The following is a 22445-nucleotide window of genomic DNA, read 5'->3' on the forward strand; positions in this document are numbered from 1 at the left end:
GAGCTTCGCTTCTCATTCTTCTATAGCCAGATGAAACCAGATACCCAAATAATCTCACTTCCTTTGAGAGTGCGAACCAAATGGAAAGACCCAAATAGTAAACACCAAAACTTCACCCGTATCAAATTTGCACAAACTCTCACGATTGAATGTGCCGGATTTGGAAATTCACACCAAACAGAACTTCAAAACTATACGCACCCAAATCTGAGAAAGGAGAGGGAATATCAATCTAGGGCACGTAATACCTCTAGCCTATGAGTATTAATATATTTCAAAAAAAAAAATCTTTGTAATAAGTATGACATGTGTATTTAGAATGACATATATATTTAGAAATCAGATTTTCTTCCTATAGCATCAGCATGAAAATAAAGTTAAATAAAGTTAAGTATGGGTGATAGTTTATCATAGTAGAAAATAAAATTAAAAGTTTGTTTTTTAAAAAACAACGAAGGAAAAAAAAGATAAAGATTAAAAAATTTCTTTGATTTCAAATTTTGATTAAAAAGTTTTTTTTACATTAATTTCGATTTCAAATTTTAATTTTAATTAAATTTAATTTATGGTTTCAATTTAAATTTTAGCTTAAATTTCATAAAACTCTTTTTTTAATTTTGAATAGCATCTTTTTGATATCGTTTTAGAGAGATTACCACACTCATCTCTTAGGGCAGAAACCCATATTTGGCTTCCCGCTACCCACACTCATTCCCGCTACATTTTAGACCAGGCTCTCAAATCACTCTCCTAAAATCTTCACAAAACCTACGACACTCGTACATCCCCTCAACGCCTAATCTGCACCCTTAAGATCCACAGAACACATAATCACCCAATTCGGCTCTCTTCATCAATGCCATACTCACAGAGCACTTCCTTACAAACCCACTTGAGATCAAGGAAAACAAGGTGCTTTCCCTACACAAATATAGCACCATTATTGATTTTCGTCAGTAAAGGGAGGACGTTGGTGTGGTTTTGGCAGCCAGTTAAAAGAGGCAACGCAAGCACCGAACAAAAATCCAACAAGGAATCGCCAAGGGGTTTTCATGTAAGGTTAGGGTTTTGAATTTAAAATTGATGATTTGAATTTATGATCTTCTGCTATTAACTACTGTGATTGAGCTATTTTTTACTAGTTTAGCCTAATTCTTTTTTGGCTGCCTGCAATCTTAGATAATTAGACCTCTGCTGAACTAACTGAAAAGATTTTGTCTCACAACTTGATTTTAGGCTGCATTCAATTGTTCTCATATCAGTCATAGCTTCCCCAATTATTAGGTTTTCAAAATTTGAAACTACATATATATGTATTTTCTTTTTTTTGTGAATTAATAATAGATGCATAGTGCTGTCCAAGCTGTTTGAGACTTGTATTTGAGCCTTTTTATCTCCAGTTTATATGTCCCATTGGGAGCTGGATGTGATACTATTTACAATTCATTTGCTGTTCATCAAGCTCAAGCCTACCCCAACTATGCTTAAAATTCATCCTTAATGTGAGTTAAATGGGGTCTTGCTATATACATTCAGGAATTAAATTCCAAGAAAAAGGGAGAATAAAAACTAAAAAGGAAGAAGAAAATATAAGTGTCTGAGTTTGAGTTGCACTAGGTTGAAACTTTGGGCAACTCTTAGGTTAGCTCAACAGACTTGGATAGTTGGAATGTTCTTTTAGAATCTATTTACAAGGCATATGAATAGCTCTACTTCTTCCTTTTTGATTATTATCATTTGGTAATTGTTCTGCTTGTTAATGTTCAGGTCTTAACTGAAGCAATGTGCATTTCTCAAGTGGTAAATCTTCTTGCTTTATGCTTACACTTGCCAAATCTTTATATATATATATATATATATATATATATATATATATATATATATATATATATATATTCTCAGTAAGATGGGAGATGCTTATTCAAAAGGTAGCTATATGCATTTTTAGAACATTCTACTCGTCATCTTTTTATTTACTTTCCCTTTTTGCTGAAATCTCAATCACTTTTAAATGTCATCCACTGCATAGTGCTTTTCATTTGCAACCATTAATGTACCTTATCATTCCATCCCTTCATTGAATTTTTTGGATTTGTTATTTTTACATTTGAATAGTGACTTTTGAAAGAGGAATGGTTTTTGTAGATTGATTGTTATGTTGGGTGGGTACTGAATTTCATTTTCATTGTATTTTATAGTTTACATATGGAAGATCTATGCCATCTCACTTTTGCAAACACAAATACAGGCATATTTGGAAGCTGTGAACTTGTCAATGAATGCTTTCTTCATTCCTGATTTTGCTTCAAAACACTACTTAAACTATGGTGCTGTAGTGAGTGAGGCAAGTTTTTATTCAATGCTTTCTTCTTGTTCTTTCTGTGGTACTGCAGTGAGTGACTTGCAACTGTAGTACTTGTGTCTGTTTGGGTACTTTATATATATTTTTCTCTTTTTAAATTTGCTTTTTGCTATCTAGCTAAACATTACCTTTTGCTTTTTGGTTTTGAAATGACAAAAAGCGAAAAAGCAAGCTTGCATGTTCAAACCATCATCATGGTATATATTATTGAGGATGATTTGATTAAATCCACTACTATTAACAATTTTCAAAGCAAATCTTTTTGCACTTGATATGAAACTCTGGTGAGACATGCGGAAGTAGAGATTCTGACAGGGCAAACAACAATTTTGAGATCAGATATTTTACATGATTGTGGACAATCTCTTAACCCTACTGTGGATCTCCCTTAGGTATAATTTCCTGAACTGTGGCCTTTTTCAAATGTAGTTGTTTTTGTTGTGTTTAAAATTCATATCTCTTTATCAAATTGAGGGGCACAATGCTGTCTATAGCGTTAATGGACTTAACATGAGAGGTAGTCTATATGTGGTTGCTTCATGGTATTTTTTACTGAGAAGTAGGTCTTTATTATTATTATTATTAGATAAAAAAATTTATTAATTTTAACTTAAAACTTGAATAAACTCGAATTTGATTTCGAGGGAATATTTTATCATATATATATATATTATAATTTTATTATTTAACTATAGGATAAATGGTAAAAAAAAATCGTAAATTTTACTAATTTTTTATAATTTTACTCTAAACTAAAAATTTTCATAATTACACTTTGTATTTTGACTCACGGATTAGTTGCTCCTTACTATTAGCATCAGCCCTTAGACACTTGCCACTAATGGTGTGTAATTATAAAAATATATTAATTTCAATGAATTTTTAAATTTAAATACCATGATTTTAGTTTTTTAATCTAATTTAAAGTTTAGTTTAATTTTGATTATTTCAAAAATATTTTTGGGCATTCATAGGCTAACAAATATATAAAATAATATTTTTAAAATAATTGTAAGTTGTTAGAGATTATTTCGATAGATATTATATTATGTGAAATGAGTTAAAGGAAAGAGAAAATAGGATTATTTTGAATTTAAATACTTCTATTAGCACTTATATAATTTGTGGTGTGTGAAGGTATAAGATCGGAAACTTTTGATTATGGGGAAATGACAAAAAGAACTCTAAAATTTACAATTTGTTTATAGAGGTGTGTTGCTATTTTGTGTATTCATGTCATGAATTTGTTGCTTTGATTGCATGGAATAAACTTGTAATAAATGTTTGCATTACAACATGTTTAAATATTTTTTTAGAACATGGATACCATCAGGAGTTGGATGCATGCTAGGAAGCTGCCAGATGGACTATTGAACCTAGAGTTTCTTCGTGAGATGGAAGCATTTATCAATTTTGCTTGTAGTAAGTTGGAATTTATGGACAGGAGTAAAATAAGATGTTTGTGTACGAAGTGCATAAATTGAAAGTACCTACCTATGGATGATGTCAAATTTCATCTTGTTAGTAAGGGGTTTAGACCAAATTATCTCAAATGGACTGCACATGGTGAATCATTGAGTTCTTCAACCTATGCCATTGAGGTCAATGTTCCAAGGTAAGAACGTTTCCAGGGTGACACTAACCCATACCATAATATGGTGTTTGATGTTGCTAGTCCCCATTTTCAAAACATTGCAGCAGTTGTTCCTTCACTAGATAATGAAGTTGATAATATGGAAGAACTGCCAGAATCACAAAAATTTTATGATATATTAAAAGCAACTGAAGAGGAACTGTGGCCTGGTTGTGAGAGGCATTCACAATTATCTGTCGCAGCTCGAATGTTACATATTAAGTCAGAAAATCATTTGTCCAGGAAATGCTATGACTAGATTGTGAATTTCATGAGGGAAGTATTACCAGATGAAAATAAGTTTGTTGATAGTTTTTACAAGACGAAGAAGCTTATACGGGGGTTAGGTCTACCTATGGAGAAAATTGACTATTGCAAGATTAGTTGCATGATATATTAGAGAGACGATAATATTTTTATTGCATGCAAATTTTGTGGGCAGCCAAGATGCAAGTTGAAGGGATCAAGTAAGGCAAATGTAGCATGCAAGAGGATGTATTATTTTCCTTTGACACCAAGGCTTCAAAGACTCTATGCTTTTGAGGCAACAATTGCAAATGTGTGGTGGCTTGCTGAGCATAACATGGAAGATGATGTCATGTGTCATCTGTTGATTTGAGGCATGGAAGCACTTTAACCACACCCACTGAATGTTTGTAGCTGAAATTCAGAATGTGAGGCTGGGATTGTGTACTGATGGATTTCAACCATTTGGACAATCAAGATAGCAATACTCATGTTGGCCAGTAATAATTAACCCATATAACTTGCCTCTCGGTGTATGTATGAAGGAGCCATATTTGTTTTTTAGCGATAATAATACCTAGGCCACAGAATCCCAAGCATCGATTAGATGTCTATTTTCAACCACTAACTGCTGAGCTAACTTAGTTATGGCATGTGGGGGGGTGTAGACATATGATATATCTAATAAGCAAAATTTCCAAATGTATGTTGCTCTTATGTGGACAATTAGTGATTTCCCTACTTATTCAATATTGTCCAGGTGGAGCACTGCTAGTAGATTAGCATGTCCATATTGTATGGATTATTCAGATGCATTTTCATTTAGACACAGAGGGAAAATTAGTTCATTGGACAATCATCATAAGTTTCTTCCACAGAACCATCCATTTAGACGAAACAGAGTCAATTTCCTTCAAGCAAAAACATGCACAAATGAGTCTCCTCCAATTCTGAGCTATGAAGACACTTTTTTATAGATAGAGGATTTAGGACTTAAGAGTGTAACGGATAGTGATGGTGAAGTGGTCAATGATGCCATAGCCAGAAACATTAGTTGGTGAAAAAGGAGCATATTTTAGGATTTACCATTTTGGTTTTCCAATCTCATTCAACGTAACTTAGATGTTATGCACATTGATAAAAATATCTTTGAGAATACTTTAACACAATAATGAATATTGAAGGGAAGACAAAGGATAATGCAAAAGCAAGAGACGATATGACACATTTATGTCATAGAAAAGAGTTAGAAAAAGATGTGCGAATGGGTAAATACCCTAAGGCTTGCTATACTCTTGATAAACAGCAAAAGCAGAAATTATGTGAATGGGTGAAAAGCCTTAAGTTTTCAGATGGTTATGTGTCTAACATGGGAAGGTGTGTTGACATGCAAAAGTACAAGCTTTTCGGCATGAAGAGTCACGATTGTCATGTGTTTATGCAGAGAGTATTACCAATTGCATTTTGTGAGTTCCTTCCAAATATAGTTTGGCAAGCATTGATTGTGTTTAGCTTATTTTTCAAAAATCTTACTACCACAAATATTAAGGTGCAAGATATGGAGTGTTTGGAAGTAGAAATTTCCATTATTATCTGCAAGTTAGAGCATATATTTCCTCCTACCTTCTTTGACTCCATGGAACATATTCCCATCCATCTACCATATGAGGCAAAAATTGCAAGGCTAGTAAAATATCGATGGATGTATCATTTTGAGAGGTAATAGAGAATCGTTATTTTCTTTTTATGTTGTAAAATTTATCATAAACATTCCCTAACTCATTTGAATATGGTGTTTTGTATTTTTAGATTTCTGTGACACATGAAGAAAAATGTAAAGAACAAAGCAAAAGTAGAAAGTTCAATATGTAATGCGTACTTAGTTGAAGAAGCATCCAATTTTTATGCACATTATTTTGAGCCTCATGTCATAAGGCGGGATCGACAAGTTCCTCGTAATGATGATGGTGGGGACAATGATGAAATTGAAGAAAATTTATCAATATTCATTATCCTGGTTAACTGTATAGCAAAGCTAAAACAAGATGGTTAGGAGATGATGAATATAAGGCTGCCCATATATACTCCCTAAATTGGCCTGAAATTGACATATATTTGAAGTAAATTTATAAAAACCCCAACATATAAGTTAAATATCTCGAAAGTCATTTATGAATTTGCCTTTTTCATCGACAATTGCCCAATTTATTTACATGTAGTAAGTTCAAGACTAAACTGCAACAGACGTCACGTAATATCAATGATGCAGAAGTTAATGAATTAATAGAACAAAGATTTTCAGATTGGTTTAAATATTATGTAAGTCTATATTTATATAAGCCATTCCATCGTCTAAATGTAATTAGTAACATTATACGTAATAATAAGGATTTAAATTCTCTTCAACTTATCAGGCAAGGAGTGCAAACATCGACAATAAATTCATTAAGGATTTAACACAGGGACCATTAAAAAGTGTGATATCATATCCTATGTATTTCATAAATGGATATAGTTTCACACAATCAATCATGGTGTATCCACGATGAATAGCGGAGTTTCCATTAAGGGATCAACATATGGTGACTCCACTGATGATTAATATGGTCTCTTAAAAGAGGTAATTCAACTAGAGTATCCTACATTACCAATAAAGATAGTTGTTTTCTTTAAGTGTGAATGGTTTGATATAACTCCGAATGTGGGTTTTAAAGTCCACAAACACTATAACTTAGTGGACACCAATCATAGAAAAAGATTTAATAAATATGAACCATTCATACTTGCTTCGCAAGCTGAACAAGTAGTTTACATCCCTTATTTGAGGTTAAGATAAGACAAAGGCCGACTGGTATGTAGTGTGCAAAGTAAAGCCTAGGGCCATTATCATCATGCCTCAGGTAAATGTAACAGAGCTAGTACCTAACCAAGCATTCCAAGATGAGGCAGTACAAGTGTTACAAATTAATACAGAAGTAACAAATAAATAGATTAGACCCCTAAACAATCCAAGCGATGAACCACTAGAGCTTGCATCTGTTGAAGAAGAGGAACAACTGGACAAAGAAGTTCTATTTTCATCATTAGAAAGTGAAGAAGAATATGAAGATGAAATTCATGTATATGACGATGATCGTGATAGTGAATAAATTTTATTGTACTATATAGATAAATTGTTGATGTTGTTAATATTTTGTCATACTATTTTAGCAATGCACTGTGATTTACTAATTTGCATATTGTAATATTCTTAATTATGTTTTCTTTTATTTTTTATGAATTGTTATTTTGTCATAAAGAAGATGCATAATAGTTGTGCAGGCCAATATGGCAATGTTTTTATTGGAGGTTGTGTTATTGAAATTTGGGGAAATTCAAATTTTAAGGGAGGCTCTACTAGATTTTCAATGGAAAAGAGATTTCTTTTTGCTTTTAAATTAACATTTCTTCTCATGTTTATATGTTGTGCAGATATGGTGCGGGGCAGACATACTACTAGTGTTTCCCAAACACCATCTACTAATAAGGACGATGAGCCTTTGACACCTCTTTCATAGCGGTCAGTCCAAGCTGACACACCTGTGGTTGGCCAAGAGCATACACTTACAAATGGCTAAGAGCCTTTACCTAATCGTTCATAGGGTTCTCACTTGAACCAGAATCAGAGATTGATTCAGTAAGGAGAATCTGCCTTAGAGTTTGAGAAGGAAACAAGTGAGTTAAACAACTAAATTCCACTTGGTTTATAAATGAAATTGATAGATGTGTTAACTCTCCATATCTTCTTTTCATGTGCAGGTTTTCTCTCGGATCCTCAGCAGCTCGAGTGATCATGAACTCCTTTAAGCAACAGATACACCCTGCAAGTGTCATGTGGAAGAGTGTCCCAAAAGAAATCAAGGACTTTTACTAGGAGGAATTCAAGGTAACATCTATTTAAGTTTTTTTATTATTATTATTTTTCATTTTTTGAAATATAGAAATCACTAAAAATATGTATTATTGTATATTGTAGAAAAATACTACTAGACTACTGCTGAGGAACCAGGGGTAAAGGGTTGTTGGCAATCAAAGGCTGTTGAACGATACAAGGACATGATATATGATTTCAAGGCGAAGAGAAAAAGGCCTAGTATTTCAATGAAGAAGCATGGGCTTAATTTGAGTAGCATTGGGAGGACCTTTTTGTCATTTGACGATTTGAGACTAATTCAAGAAACTGTCGTGGTGCTATAAGTGGTCTAGGGCCGTTCACTCACACGGATGAATCTATATCATTTCAAGAATGGTCAGATAGAATAGTGAGCTTTTCATAAATAGATATTGGATATTTAATTTTCATCTAAATTTAAATTTATTTTTCTATATATATATTTAGTTGATTAATTATTATATAATAAGCAAATAAGATTATTATTGTTGATGGAATTGTCACTGAATAATTGTTTGGATTGATCTTAGTTTGAGTTATTATATATTTGTTGATTTCTGATAGGACAAAATGTTAGAAATATAGGGGAAACTTTGTTCTTTTTTCGAAATAAATTTCTTAAATTTATTATAGTTTATTCCTGATAACTGTTTATTTATATGTTACAGGAGAAAGATTTGGGTCGAAAGCCCAATTATTATGAGTTACTTGTTCAAACTCATACTCGCGATCATGTCAAAGAAAGATTTGTGTATAAAAAGTCTAGGCAAATAAACGTACGTACTTAATTATTTATTTTAAATAAATTAATTTTTTTATTATATCATATCATGAATTAATACAAATTTTTCTATTTTTTACATACAGGAAGCATTAGTGGCTAAAAGTGAAGAGCTCCAATGAACTACACTTTACACTATCAATGAGAATCAAATTTATTTGGATGTTGTTGAGGCTAGCCAGAAGAGACGGATGGTGCATGGGCTTGGATCAGAATCATCTATCATTTACCCTTCACGAGCATCTTCTTCTAGGGGGTCCTCATCACATGATCCTCAATCTGCTATTTTACAACAAGAAGTAGAAATTTGAAGAAGCAATTTGAAGAAGCAACTTGAAGAAGAGAGGCAAAGAGGCAAGCAGAGAAACAAGCTATTATGGGGCAACTTGAAGAAGAGAGGCAACAGAGGCAAGCAAAGAAGCAAGTTCTCACGAAGCAATTTGAGATGCGTTTGGAAAACATGAGACAATCAATGTTTGGAGAAGATAATGAGATTAGTCAGAGGCCTACCAACTCCTCTACCTCCAACGTCGCCTCCACCTCCACTTAATAAGGATTGATGGTTTTGTATTTTAACTTTAACTTATTAAACTTTAATATTTTTATATTACGGGAGTTTATATTTATTTTATAACATGTATGGAGTATTATTATTAATAATATTATTGGATTATTATTATTATTATTATTATTATTATTATTATTATTATTATTATTATTTGCATTTGTTGTGCATTATTTATCTTTTAGCCATTAATAATTAAAATTTAACATACAAAATTATTTTAAAAAAATTTTAAAAATTTTACCGATGAAGCAAAATAGTAGATAAAAATTTTAAAATTTATTAAAAAATTTATTGAAAATTCCTTTCATGGGTAAAAATTTTTTCAAAAATTTATGAAACAATTACCGATGACATAAAATGGTAGGTAAAAATTATTAAAATTATTAACAAAACCTTACCAACTAAAACTATTTGGTAGGTAAATATTTTTTAAAAAAAATATTAAAAATTTACCGATGAAATAAAGTTGTAGGTAAATATTTTTTTTAAAAATCATTAAAAAAATTTGCCTATAAAAGAAAGTGACAGGTAAAATTTTTGAAAAATTATTAAAAATAATTACGAACCAACAAATTGATTGGTAATTCTTAGAGTTTTCATCACTAAATTCATTTTATCTATCATATTTTTTTTGTCAGTAATTAAAGACAAAAAGTTTCATCGGTAAATAGTTGATAATTCGTTTTTAGCCTCTGATCTCCCATGAAATTATCTAGGAAAAAAATCTTAATTTCGCTACGAACTTTTTCATCAATAAAATTAGCTATAAATGCTATTTCATTGGTGAAAATCATCTACGCATGAATTTGTGAATAAAAAATATTTCGTCGGTAATTCGTTTGTAATTTTAATTACTTACGAAATTTAAACAAATTTGGTCGGTAATTTTTGTTGCAATTTTTTTTAGTGTAAATAATATCTAATTAAATTATTAGGTAAATGTAAAAGATATTTTTATTTATTTTATAAATAAATACTTTAACAATATGAATTTAGAAAATACAATCTCTTAATTCAAAATAAATTAAAATAATTTATATTATTATCATAAAAAATAATATAAGTATTATGAAATTAATCTCACATATCAAGAAAATATGCATAAAATATTGTGCAAGCAATCTTATTTATGTATGAAAACTTAAGTTTAAGTTACTCTTCCAATACCAGTACTATAAAACTTTTGTTAGGTTTTTTTTTTTTTTTTTAAATTGGTTGAACCTCCCAATCTAAGATTTATATCTTAGATAGCTTTTTTTTTTAAAAAAAATATTTAATTTTAATTATTTTAAGTATTAAATGAATAAATTTATATAAATCACTACATATTATTTTTTGTAAATAATTTAAAGTGACTTTGTTTATAATAAAATAAATTTTACTTAATAAACTAATATTATAGATTAAGAAAACATACCACCATAATGAACAAAGGAACTGTAAAAAAATTATCCCTAATTGTTCAGTTTAATCTAATATTTTATAAAATCATTCCATTATAATTTTTTTCTATTAGATCATATATGGATGTGTTTTGCGTGTGAGAGATAGAAATAACTTAATGATTTTACAAAAGTTATAAATAATAATTTTGTTTTAACAATAATAATAATAATATAAAAAATTTAATAAAAAAAATTATACCCACAGCATCGCACTGACATTATGTCTTATATTATATTAAAATAATCAACTAAATAAATATTATTTTATTTCAAACCATTATTTAATAAATACTATTGGAGTAAATTAGTTGAAGCATTATAAAATCTGTAAATATGTTCATATACTCACAATAATGTTTTTACTTATAAATGAAATATAATGTTATTTTTTATTTCAACTTTGTTTATTTTTATTGATTGTATAACATTATAATATATTACATTTATTTGGTCTGAATTAGTCTGGTCTAGCTCGCACAATCATCTAAACCAGCTTGAACTGGAATTGGATCAAAATTGGCCAGTCTGATTTTTTTATCAAAAATTAATTTCTCTTTAAAAAAATTTTGACTGTTAGATTTAATCAAAATGAAGCTGGGTTCGATGGTCTTTCCTGATTCCCTTGAATCGAAATTTTTGTTAAAATTATGACCTTAATGGGAAAATTTATGTAATTTATTTTTGCAATTTTTTTAAAAAGTTGTCTTATATGAAGATAGAAGCCAGTGGTAAAGATTGGCTTCCCCAAATTATCTATTTTAAATTTATTTCTGATCGTAAAAAGAAAAAAGATTTCAATGAATTTGGCTTTATTTGAAGGAAAATTCTTAAGAAACTCTAGAAATGTTTATACACTGAGGCCGACACTTTGAACATTCTTCAGCTAATCCAATGGTTCTAAAAAAAGTAATAATAAAAGACACCTTTTTCGAGCTTGTGTTGTTGCAACTTGAAGAGAACTCTCTCATGCAAACGTTGCTAGTTTGGGCTTTGGTGGGTTAACCAAGCAAAGATCAAGAAGCCTATCGACTGAAGTGTACTTGTGGTCAGGATATAACTTGGAGGCCTCCAGATCTTCTTCTGTGAGTTCAAAGCTCGTCTGATCACCTTTGATGAATATGTTATGCAGTATAGATACTGGGATGTTTTCTGGGTATTTTAGGGCTGCAACCAATTAAACAGTTGATGATTTTTTAGTTCAAAATTCTTGTATTAGGGAAAAAGTTTCTTGATTAACAGATCTTACTCTCTGAAAGCTTGACAATTTCTTCCTCAGGAACATGAATCTTTTTGAAACTTCTTCCAGTCTTCTTTTCCCAAGCAGACATTAAATCTAACTGAGAAATAATATTTCCCGGTGGCCTGTAGATTATGACACGGTTAGCCACCCTTGGATCTGTTGCTGCTCTCACTGTATAGGCTGCAACATCTTCCTCATAATTCAACACAGCTTCATGGTAATGGAGAAAACCAAGATGCTTTAGTGTATATATATAGATTAATTTGAATATGCAGGCTAAAAGATTCTTATCCAATATCTATAATAGTGCTTCAAATTCTTATAGTTCTTATACAGTTATTATGGGTTTTATTTTCTTAATTGAAACCTTAGAAGAACACAATATACAAAAAAAGGTAAAGAATGAAGTAGCTGGCAACTCACCCTTAGCATCACCACTGCCATAAACAACCAGCTGGTCGGGCTTGTCGTGTGGATGGAGGAGATAATCGATAAAATATGCAGCAAATGAATTTGCAGACACGTAAGTAAATGGCACTCCTGCTTCTTCTGTTGCCCTTCTGATCTTTCGTTTATTGGCGAGCAGTGCTTCGAACGGTGGCAGCCCACTCACTCTGTCCACTTCGTTACCGAATTCTGAAGGAACAAACCTCTGACCATATATATTTTGTACACATAATGAATCAATGATCATTTCATCAATTTGTGCAGATAGTTTGGCTCAAAAGAACTGGACTAATTAAGATTATCATAGTTGGTGGAACTCAATCAACAACAACAACAACAATAATAATAAACCTTTATGTTGCCTGCTTCTTTCATGGCAGAGATAATTTTGAGCTGGTCAAGGTGTTGAGGAACAGCAAGAGTAGAAATCACTACGTCTACTTGTTTAAGTACTGAAACAAGCTTCTCATGCTCCTCCAATTCACCCTGAAATTAAGTTATTTTTTCCATAAATTAGATTAAACCTGTCAAAATCATATAAATAAAGGTAGAGAATCAATTAATAGATATATATACTTGAAATACAATGACTCCCAGGGACTGGAATTGCTGGTGAAGTTGTAGCTTTGAAGAATGAGTATCATTTGGTATGAATGGGCGAACATAAGCATAGGTAGGATGACCCATAGATATGCTTGCCTTCACCATGTATTCTCCTAGATACCCAGTAGCTCCAAATATCAGTATCTTGCTTTTCTCTGAATCCATTGCCTTTCTTCCTTGTACTTTGAGCAGGCACGCCTGCATGTGGAATATATAGAGAGAGATAGAAGAAGGGTAAATCAGAAAAATAGTCATTGAATTTTCTTTCTTAATAAAGTCATTAAACCAATTATTATATTCAATTGTGTCGCAAAATATCAATTTATTACAACTTAATTTTTTATTTTAATTATATATTTTTTTTATCCACTAAAAAAATTAACATGGATATTTTCTATTGTTTTATTAACCTATCACATATCATTTGGAGCCTAAAAATCAATTACTGATAATTTTCTCCTAAACTTTTTAGTTTATCTTGTGGATTTCAAAATTTTGATATCAACATAAAATATATATATATATATATATATATATATATATATGCAAAAATGCTTATAAAAGATTTTTAACCACCGATAGATGAAAATTTGTTCATTTGAATTTAATTGAAATAAAAATTAATTAAAAAAAATTAATTTTTAGGTTTAAAATAAAATTCAAAGTTGAAAGTCTCATAATTAGCTTTTTTTAGTTACACACCTGAATTTTATAAAAATGTAATTATTTAACTCGTAAGATTGGTGAATACGGGAAATGATTTTCACACGCTTTAATTTTTCATTATACTTTCATAAAATTTAAGAATTTAAAAGTTGCAATTTATAAATTTAGAAATTTAATAGTTAAATAGTAGATTTTTTTAAGTGTTTCTAATTAACAATTAATTTAAAAAAATGGATAAATTTAATAATATTTTCAAATATGAAAATATTATATTTTATTTTTTAAATATAAGAACTAATTTGTTAATTGTGTTAAATAATATAAATTATTTAGTAATTCACTTTTTTTTAATAAATTAAGAAAAAAAATATTTTGGAATCCATGAACTAGTCAAGTATGTACAACTAGTTGATTCAATTCATGTAAGTATATTTATATAAACACACACATTTGAGGTAATTAAAATTCCATAAAAATTAAATTATTACACCATTAATATTGTCTGATGTGATCGAGATCCCATAAAAAATAAATAAATAAACATATGACAACGGAATATCTTAAATAATAATAATCTCTCAATGTCCGTTGAAGTTAGTTGGCGGCAAAATTAAATGATTAATAAAGAAATTCTATCTCAATTCTCAAATATAATTAGGGTGAGCAATTAAAAATTAAAAATTAAAAATTAAATAGTTTAAAATTTTTAAAAGATTAAATTGAGCCAAACTAAATTTTTAAAATTTTTAAAAGATTAAATTGAGCCAAACTAAATTTAAGAGAAAATTAAATTAAATAAATTAAAAATTTTGAGATTATTTTAAATTTTATGTTATTTAAAAAAATAACATATACAAAATGATGGTAATAAAGCGTTGGTTTCTTATAGGGGAATTGGTAGAGTAGGAACTTATGCTAAGTGAATAATATATTTTTAACTGTTAGATCAAATTAAATTAGAAAAAAAAAATAAGTGTTTATTTAAATTTATTATGATAATTTAAAATTTAATATTAATTCATTATAAAAGTAAAAATTCAACTCGACTTGATTCTGTTCTATCATTTAAAAAAAATTCAAATCAAACTAAATATACTGATTTTTTTAAATCAAATGAAAAAAAAAATTAAATCAAAATTTTAAATTAAATTAATTGAATTGATTTTTTCAATTTAATTATAACCCATTAAGTCTACTTACCTACGTATTACCCGTGTACAATTTGTGCATGCGGCACCCATCACGCTTTCCTTTCTCTTCACACCCCATTTGAAAAGAGAGCTTTAGGAGGAGATTTTTTTTTTCTTCATAAAAATTTATTGATTATATTATAAATTTTATTTTTATGATTTATATGTTACTTTTTTTTTCATAATTATTTATATTAGTGTTAAATCTATTTCTTTATTAAATAAATATACAGAAAGTAAATAACTAAAATTTTTAAAAATGTTTAATTCTTAATAGTTAATTTTTATGTTATTAATAATTTAGTGATAATGATAACGCTCGAGACATGATAATTTTTTCCACTATTAATCGATCATTCAATTCATAAGTCAACAAATATAATATTCAAAGAATTTGAAATTTGATGTTTTTACTATTCCAACATATTATTTTATTATTTTACTCTTTTTGAAACATTTGGTCAATTGAGTAATTGATTCACATTTTGTAAAGAATTTTCATTTATCATTTTTGTTGGATTTTTTTAAATTTTACTTTTTTATATTTAATTTATGGATATTTAACATTTAATAGATTATTTTTTATTTAATTAAAATTTAATGAATCAAGTACAATTAATTGATTATATAATAGTAGATAAATAATTATGAGAATGAGTGTTCAAATTCAAGAACTCTCCATCCCTTATAATAATTAAACCAATTATTATATTTAATTGTGTCGCAAAATATCAATTTATTGCAACTTAATTTTATATATATATTTTTTATCCATTAAAAAAATTAACATGGATATTTTCTATTGTTTTATTAACCTATCACATATCATTTGGAGCCTAAAAATTAATTACTAGTAATTTTCTCCTAAAATTTTTAGTTTGATCTTGTGGATTTCAAAATTATGGTAGGTAAAAAATTATGAAACAATTACCAATGACATAAAATGGTAGGTAAAAATTATTAAAATTATTAACAAAACTTTACCAACTAAAACTATTTGGTAGGTAAATATTTTTTTAGGTAAAAATTATTAAAATTATTAACAAAACTTTACCAACTAAAATTATGGAAGGTAAAAAATTATGAAACAATTACCAATGACAAAAAATGGTAGGTAAAAATTATTAAAATTATTAACAAAACTTTACCAACTAAAACTATTTGGTAGGTAAATATTTTTTTTAAAAAAATATTAAAAATTTACCAATGAAATAAAGTAGTTAAACATTTTTTAAAAAATCATTAAAAAATTTTGCCTATAAAATAAAGTGATAGGTAAAATTTTTGAAAAATTATTAAAAATAATTACGAACCAACAAATTGATTGGTAATTCTTAGAGTTTTCATCACTAAATTCATTTTACCTGCCATATTTTTTTTGTCAGTAATTAAGGATAAAAAGTTTCATCGGTAAATAGTTGATAATTTATTTTTAGCTTATGATCTCCCATGAAATTATCTAGGAAAATATCCTAATTTTGCTACGAACTTTTTCATCAATAAAATTAGCTATTTCATCGGTGAAAATTATCTACGCATAAATTTGTGAATAAAAAAAATTGTCGGTAATTTGTTAATAATTTTAATTACTTATGAAATTTAAGCAAATTTCGTTGGTAATGTTTGTTGCAATTTTTTTTAGTGTAAATAATATCTAATTAAATTATTAGGTAAATGTAAAAGATATTTTTATTTTTTTATAAATAAATACTTTAACAATATGAATTTAGAAAATACAATCTCTTAATTCAAAATAAATTAAAATAATTTATATTATTATCATAAAAAATGATATGAGTATTATGAAATTAATCTCACATATCAAGAAAATATACATAAAATATTGTGCAAGCAATCTTATTTATATATGAAAACTTAAGTTTAAGTTACCCTTCCAATAACAGTACTATAAATTTTTTTTTTTTTTTTTTTTTTAAATTGGTTGAACCTCCCAATCTAAGATTTATATTTTAGATAGCTTTTTTTTAAAATTTTATTTAATTTTAATTATTTTAAGTATTAAATGAATAAATTTATATAAATCACTACATATTATTTTTTGTAAATAATTTAAAGTGACTTTGTTTATAATAAAATAAATTTTACTTAATAAACTAATATTATAGATTAAGAAAACATACCACCATAATGAACAAAGGAATTCACACGAAATTTTTTGTTGTAAAAAAATTATCCCTAATTGTTCAGTTTAATCTAATAATTTATAAAATCATACCATTATAATTTTTTTCTATTAGATCATATATGGATGTGTTTTGCGTGTGTGAGAGATAGAAATAACTTAATGATTTTACAAAAGTTATAAATAATAATTTTGTTTTAATAATAATAATAATAATAATAATAATAATAATAATAATAATAATAATAATAATTTAATATAAAAAATTATACCCACAGCATCGCACTGACATTATGTCTTATATTATATTAAAATAATCAACTAAATAAATATTATTTTATTTCAAACCATTATTTAATGAATACTATTGGAGTAAATTAGTTGAAGCATTATAAAATCTGTAAATATGTTCATATACTCACAATAATGTTTTTACTTATAAATGAAATATAATGTTATTTTTTATTTCAACTTTGTTTATTTTTACTGATTGTATAACATTATAATAAATTACATTTATTTGGTCTGAATTAGTCTGGTCTAGCTCGTACAATCATCTAAACCAGCTTGAACAGGAATTGGATCAAAATTGGCCAGTCTGATTTTTTATCAAAAATTAATTTCTCTTTAAAAAAATTTTGACTGTTAGATTTAATCAAAATGAAGCTGGGTTCGATGGTCTTTCCTGATTCCCTTAAATCGAAATTTTCGGTTCTCGTCCGAAATTAGTAATGATTAGTCTAAATTGTTAAAATTATGACCTTAATGGGAAAAATTATGTAATTTATTTTTGCAGTTTTTTTTAAAAAGTTGTCTTATATGAAGATAGAAGCCAGTGGTAAAGATTGGCTTCCCCAAATTATCTATTTTAAATTTATTTCTGATCGTAAAAAGAAAAAAGATTTCAATGAATTTGGCTTTATTTGAAGGAAAATTCTTAAGAAACTCTAGAAATGTTTATACACTGAGGCCGACACTTTGAACATTCTTCAGCTAATCCAATGGTGCTAAAAAAAGTAATAATAAAAGACACCTTTTTCGAGCTTGTGTTGTTGCAACTTGAAGAGAACTCTCTCATGCAAACGTTGCTAGTTTGGGCTTTGGTGGGTTAACCAAGCAAAGATCAAGAAGCCTATCGACTGAAGTGTACTTGTGGTCAGGATATAACTTGGAGGCCTCCAGATCTTCTTCTGTGAGTTCAAAGCTCGTCTGATCACCTTTGATGAATATGTTATGCAGTATAGATACTGGGATGTTTTCTGGGTATTTTAGGGCTGCAACCAATTAAACAGTTGATGATTTTTTAGTTCAAAATTCTCGTATTAGGGAAAAAGTTTCTTGATTAACAGATCTTACTCTCTGAAAGCTTGACAATTTCTTCCTCAGGAACATGAATCTTTTTGAAACTTCTTCCAGTCTTCTTTTCCCAAGCAGACATTAAATCTAACTGAGAAATAATGTTTCCCTGTGGCCTGTAGATTATGACACGGTTAGCCACCCTTGGATCTGTTGCTGCTCTCACTGTATAGGCTGCAACATCTTCCTCATAATTCAACACAGCTTCATGGCAATGGAGAAAACCAAGATGCTTTAGTGTATATATATAGATTAATTTGAATATGCAGGCTAAAAGATTCTTATCCAATATCTATAATAGTGCTTCAAATTCTTATAGTTCTTATACAGTTATTATGGGTTTTATTTTCTTAATTGAAACCTTAGAAGAACACAATATACAAAAAAAGGTAAAGATTGAAGTAGCTGGCAACTCACCCTTAGCATCACCACTGCCATAAACAACAAGCTGGTCGGGTTTGTCGCGTGGATGGAGGAGATAATCGATAAAATATGCAGCAAATGAGTTTGCAGACACGTAAGTAAATGGCACTCCTGCTTCTTCTGTTGCCCTCCTGATCTTTCGTTTATTGGAGAGCAATGCTTCGAATGGTGGCAGCCCACTCACTCTGTCCACTTCGTTACCGAATTCTGAAGGAACAAACCTCTGACCATATATATTTTGCACACATAAAGAATTAATGATCATTTCATCAATTTGTGCAGATAGTTTGGCTCAAAAGAAGTGGACTAATTAAGATTATCATGGTTGGTGGAACTCAATCTACAACAACAACAACAACAATAATAAACCTTTATGTTGCCTGCTTCTTTCATGGCAGAGATAATTTTGAGCTGGTCAAGGTGTTGAGGAACAGCAAGAGTAGAAATCACTACGTCTACTTGTTTAAGTACTGAAACAAGCTTCTCATGCTCCTCCAATTCACCCTGAAATTAAGTTATTTTTTGCATAAATTATATTAAACCTGTCAAAATCATATAAATAAAGGTAGAGAATCAATTAATTGATCTATATACTTGAAATACAGTGACTCTCAGGGACTGGAATTGCTGGTGAAGTTGTAGCTTTGAAGAATGAGTATCATTTGGTTTGAATGGGCGAACATAAGCATAGGTAGGATGACCCATAGATATGCTTGCCTTCACCATGTATTCTCCTAGATACCCAGTTGCTCCAAATATCAGTATCTTGCTTTTCTCTGAATCCATTGCCTTTCTTCCTTGTACTTTGAGCAGGCACGCCTGCATGTGGAATATATAGAGAGAGATAGAAGAAGGGTAAATCAGAAAAATAGTCATTGAATTTTCTTTCTTAATAAAGTCATTAAACCAATTATTATATTCAATTGTGTCGCAAAATATCAATTTATTACAACTTAATTTTTTATTTTAATTATATATTTTTTTTATCCACTAAAAAAATTAACATGGATATTTTCTATTGTTTTATTAACCTATCACATATCATTTGGAGCCTAAAAATCAATTACTAATAATTTTCTCCTAAACTTTTTAGTTTGATCTTGTGGATTTCAAAATTTTGATATCAACATAAAATATATATATATATATATATATATGCAAAAATGCTTATAAAAGATTTTTAACCACTGGTAGATGAAAATTTGTTCATTTGAATTTAATTGAAATAAAAATTAATTAAAAAAATTAATTTTTAGGTTTAAAATAAAATTCAAAGCTGAAAGTCTCATAATTAGCTTTTTTTTTAGTTACACGCCTGAATTTTATAAAAATGTAATTATTTAACTCTTAAGATTGGTGAATATGGGAAATGACTTTCACATGCTTTAATTTTTCGTTATACTTTTGTAAAATTTAAAGAATTTAAAAGTTGCAATTTATAAATTTAGAAATTTAATAGTTAAATAGTAGATTTTTTTAAGTGTTTCTAATTAACAATTAATTTAAAAAAATGGATAAATTTAATAATATTTTCAAATATGAAAATATTATATTTTATTTTTTAAATATAAGAACTAATTTGTTAATTGTGTTAAATAATAGAAATTATTTAGTAATTCACTTTTTTTTAATATATGAAGAAAAAAATATATTTTGGAATCCATGAACTAGTCAAGTATGTACAACTAGTTGATTCAATTCATGTAAGTATATTTATATACACACACATTTTAGGTAATTAAAATTCCATAAAAATTAAATAATTACACCATTAATATTGTCTGATGTGATCGAGATCCCATAAAAAATAAATAAATAAACATATGACAACGGAATATCTTAAATAATAATAATCTCTCAATGTCCGTTGAAGTTAGTTGGCGGCAAAATTAAATGATTAATAAAGAAATTCTATCTCAATTCTCAAATATGATTAGGGTGAGCAATTTGATTTGATTTTGATTTAATTTGAAAAATTAAAAATTAAATATTTTAAAATTTTTAAAAGATTAAATTGAGCCAAACTAAATTTAAGAAAAAATTAAATTAAATAAATTAAAAATTTTGAGATTATTTTAAAATTTTTTTATTATTTTAAATTTAATTTAGACTTAATTTCAGTTATGTTTCTTATTTTTAGTTATAGATTACTATAATAAATCTAGACTTTAATAACATGCTATATGCTGATAAAAGTTATGCACACTATTAGTAAAAATTATCAGCAAGCATCTGATAATGTGCATATTACTATTATGAATGATATTGTATATGTTATTTATTATTTTTATATATTATCTTGATATCTAAATATGTTATTTTGATATTATTGATTATTTTAACGATATATACAAAACGGTATTAAAAAGGTCTACTGACTTGAGTTTAATTAGATGAGTTTAATTAGATGGTATAAGCTAAATTTTTCTTAAATTCTATCAATAAAATTCCTTTATTTATTAAAAAAATTAACATATACAAAATGATGGTAATAAAGCGTTGTTTTCTTATTGGAGAATTGGGAGAGTAGGAACTTGCATCTAGTATCTGTCAAGTGAATAATATATTTTTAACTACTAGATTAAATTAAATTAGAAAAAAAAATAAGTGTTTATTTAAATTTATTATGGTAATTTAAAATTTAATATTAATTCATTATAAAAATAAAAATTCAATTCGACTTGATTCTGTTCTATCATTTAAAAAAAAAATAAATCAAACTAAATACACTGATTTTTTTAAATCAAATGATAAAAAAGAATATATAAAAATTAAATCAAAATTTTAAATTAAATTAATTGAATTGATTTTTTCAATTTAATTATAACCCATTAAGTCTACTTACCTACGTATTACCCGTGTACAATTTGTGCATGCGGCCCCCACCACGCTGTGCTTTCTCTTCACGCCCCATTTGAAAAGAGAGCTTTAGGAGGAGTTTTTTTTTTTTTTTTCCTCATAAAAATTTATTGATTATATTATAAATTTTATTTTTATGATTTATATGTCACTTTTTTTTTCATAATTATTTATATTAGTGTTAAATCTATTTCTTTATTAAATAAATATACAGAAAGTAAATAACTAAAATTTTTAAAAATGTTTAATTCTTAATAGTTAATTTTTATGTTATTAATAATTTAGTGATAATGATAACGCTCGAGACATGATAATTTTTTCCACTATTAATCGATCATTCAATTCATAAGTCAACAAATATAATATTCAAAGAATTTGAAATTTGATGTTTTTACTATTCCAACATATTATTTTATTATTTTACTCTTTTTGAAACATTTGGTCAATTGAGTAATTGATTCACATTTTGTAAAGAATTTTCATTTATCATTTTTGTTGGATTTTTTTAAATTTTACTTTTTTATATTTAATTTATTGATATTTAACATTTAA

General features: G+C 27.8%; 2 protein-coding genes and 1 long non-coding RNA gene across 7 annotated transcripts; 1 reads left to right on the top strand and 2 right to left on the bottom strand.

Annotated features, from left to right (window-relative positions):
• The first annotated feature begins 645 nt into the window (after positions 1 to 645).
• Positions 646 to 9638, top strand: LOC110664986 (uncharacterized). Of its 5 annotated transcripts, none has more exons than XR_009149432.1 (8): positions 646 to 1059; positions 1768 to 1800; positions 2199 to 2754; positions 7713 to 7955; positions 8040 to 8166; positions 8257 to 8542; positions 8841 to 8948; positions 9040 to 9638. It is a non-coding gene; the product is annotated as an uncharacterized LOC110664986 (long non-coding RNA). The 5 variants fall into 5 exon arrangements; XR_009149434.1 differs by having other exon boundaries at positions 646 to 1054; XR_009149431.1 differs by having other exon boundaries at positions 647 to 1059; positions 2249 to 2754.
• Positions 9639 to 11847: 2209 nt separating this feature from the next.
• Positions 11848 to 13421, bottom strand: LOC131180959 (isoeugenol synthase 1-like). The gene is made up of 5 exons (XM_058149276.1): positions 13230 to 13421; positions 13005 to 13139; positions 12630 to 12858; positions 12213 to 12416; positions 11848 to 12130 (listed from the first exon to the last, which is right to left on the bottom strand). The coding sequence occupies exons 1-5, from the start codon at positions 13419 to 13421 to the stop codon at positions 11931 to 11933; spliced, it is 960 nt and encodes a 319-aa protein (XP_058005259.1). The 3' UTR covers positions 11848 to 11930.
• Positions 13422 to 18157: 4736 nt separating this feature from the next.
• On the bottom strand, positions 18158 to 19824 carry LOC110665257 (isoeugenol synthase 1-like). The gene is made up of 5 exons (XM_021825290.2): positions 19629 to 19824; positions 19404 to 19538; positions 19029 to 19257; positions 18612 to 18815; positions 18158 to 18529 (listed from the first exon to the last, which is right to left on the bottom strand). Exons 1-5 carry the CDS (start codon positions 19818 to 19820, stop codon positions 18330 to 18332), a joined length of 960 nt encoding a protein of 319 aa, XP_021680982.2. The 5' UTR covers positions 19821 to 19824; the 3' UTR covers positions 18158 to 18329.
• Positions 19825 to 22445: the final 2621 nt, after the last annotated feature.

Source organism: Hevea brasiliensis, chromosome 6 (genome assembly GCF_030052815.1).
Source record: "Hevea brasiliensis isolate MT/VB/25A 57/8 chromosome 6, ASM3005281v1, whole genome shotgun sequence".
In the NCBI taxonomy this organism is placed as follows: domain Eukaryota; kingdom Viridiplantae; phylum Streptophyta; class Magnoliopsida; order Malpighiales; family Euphorbiaceae; genus Hevea; species Hevea brasiliensis.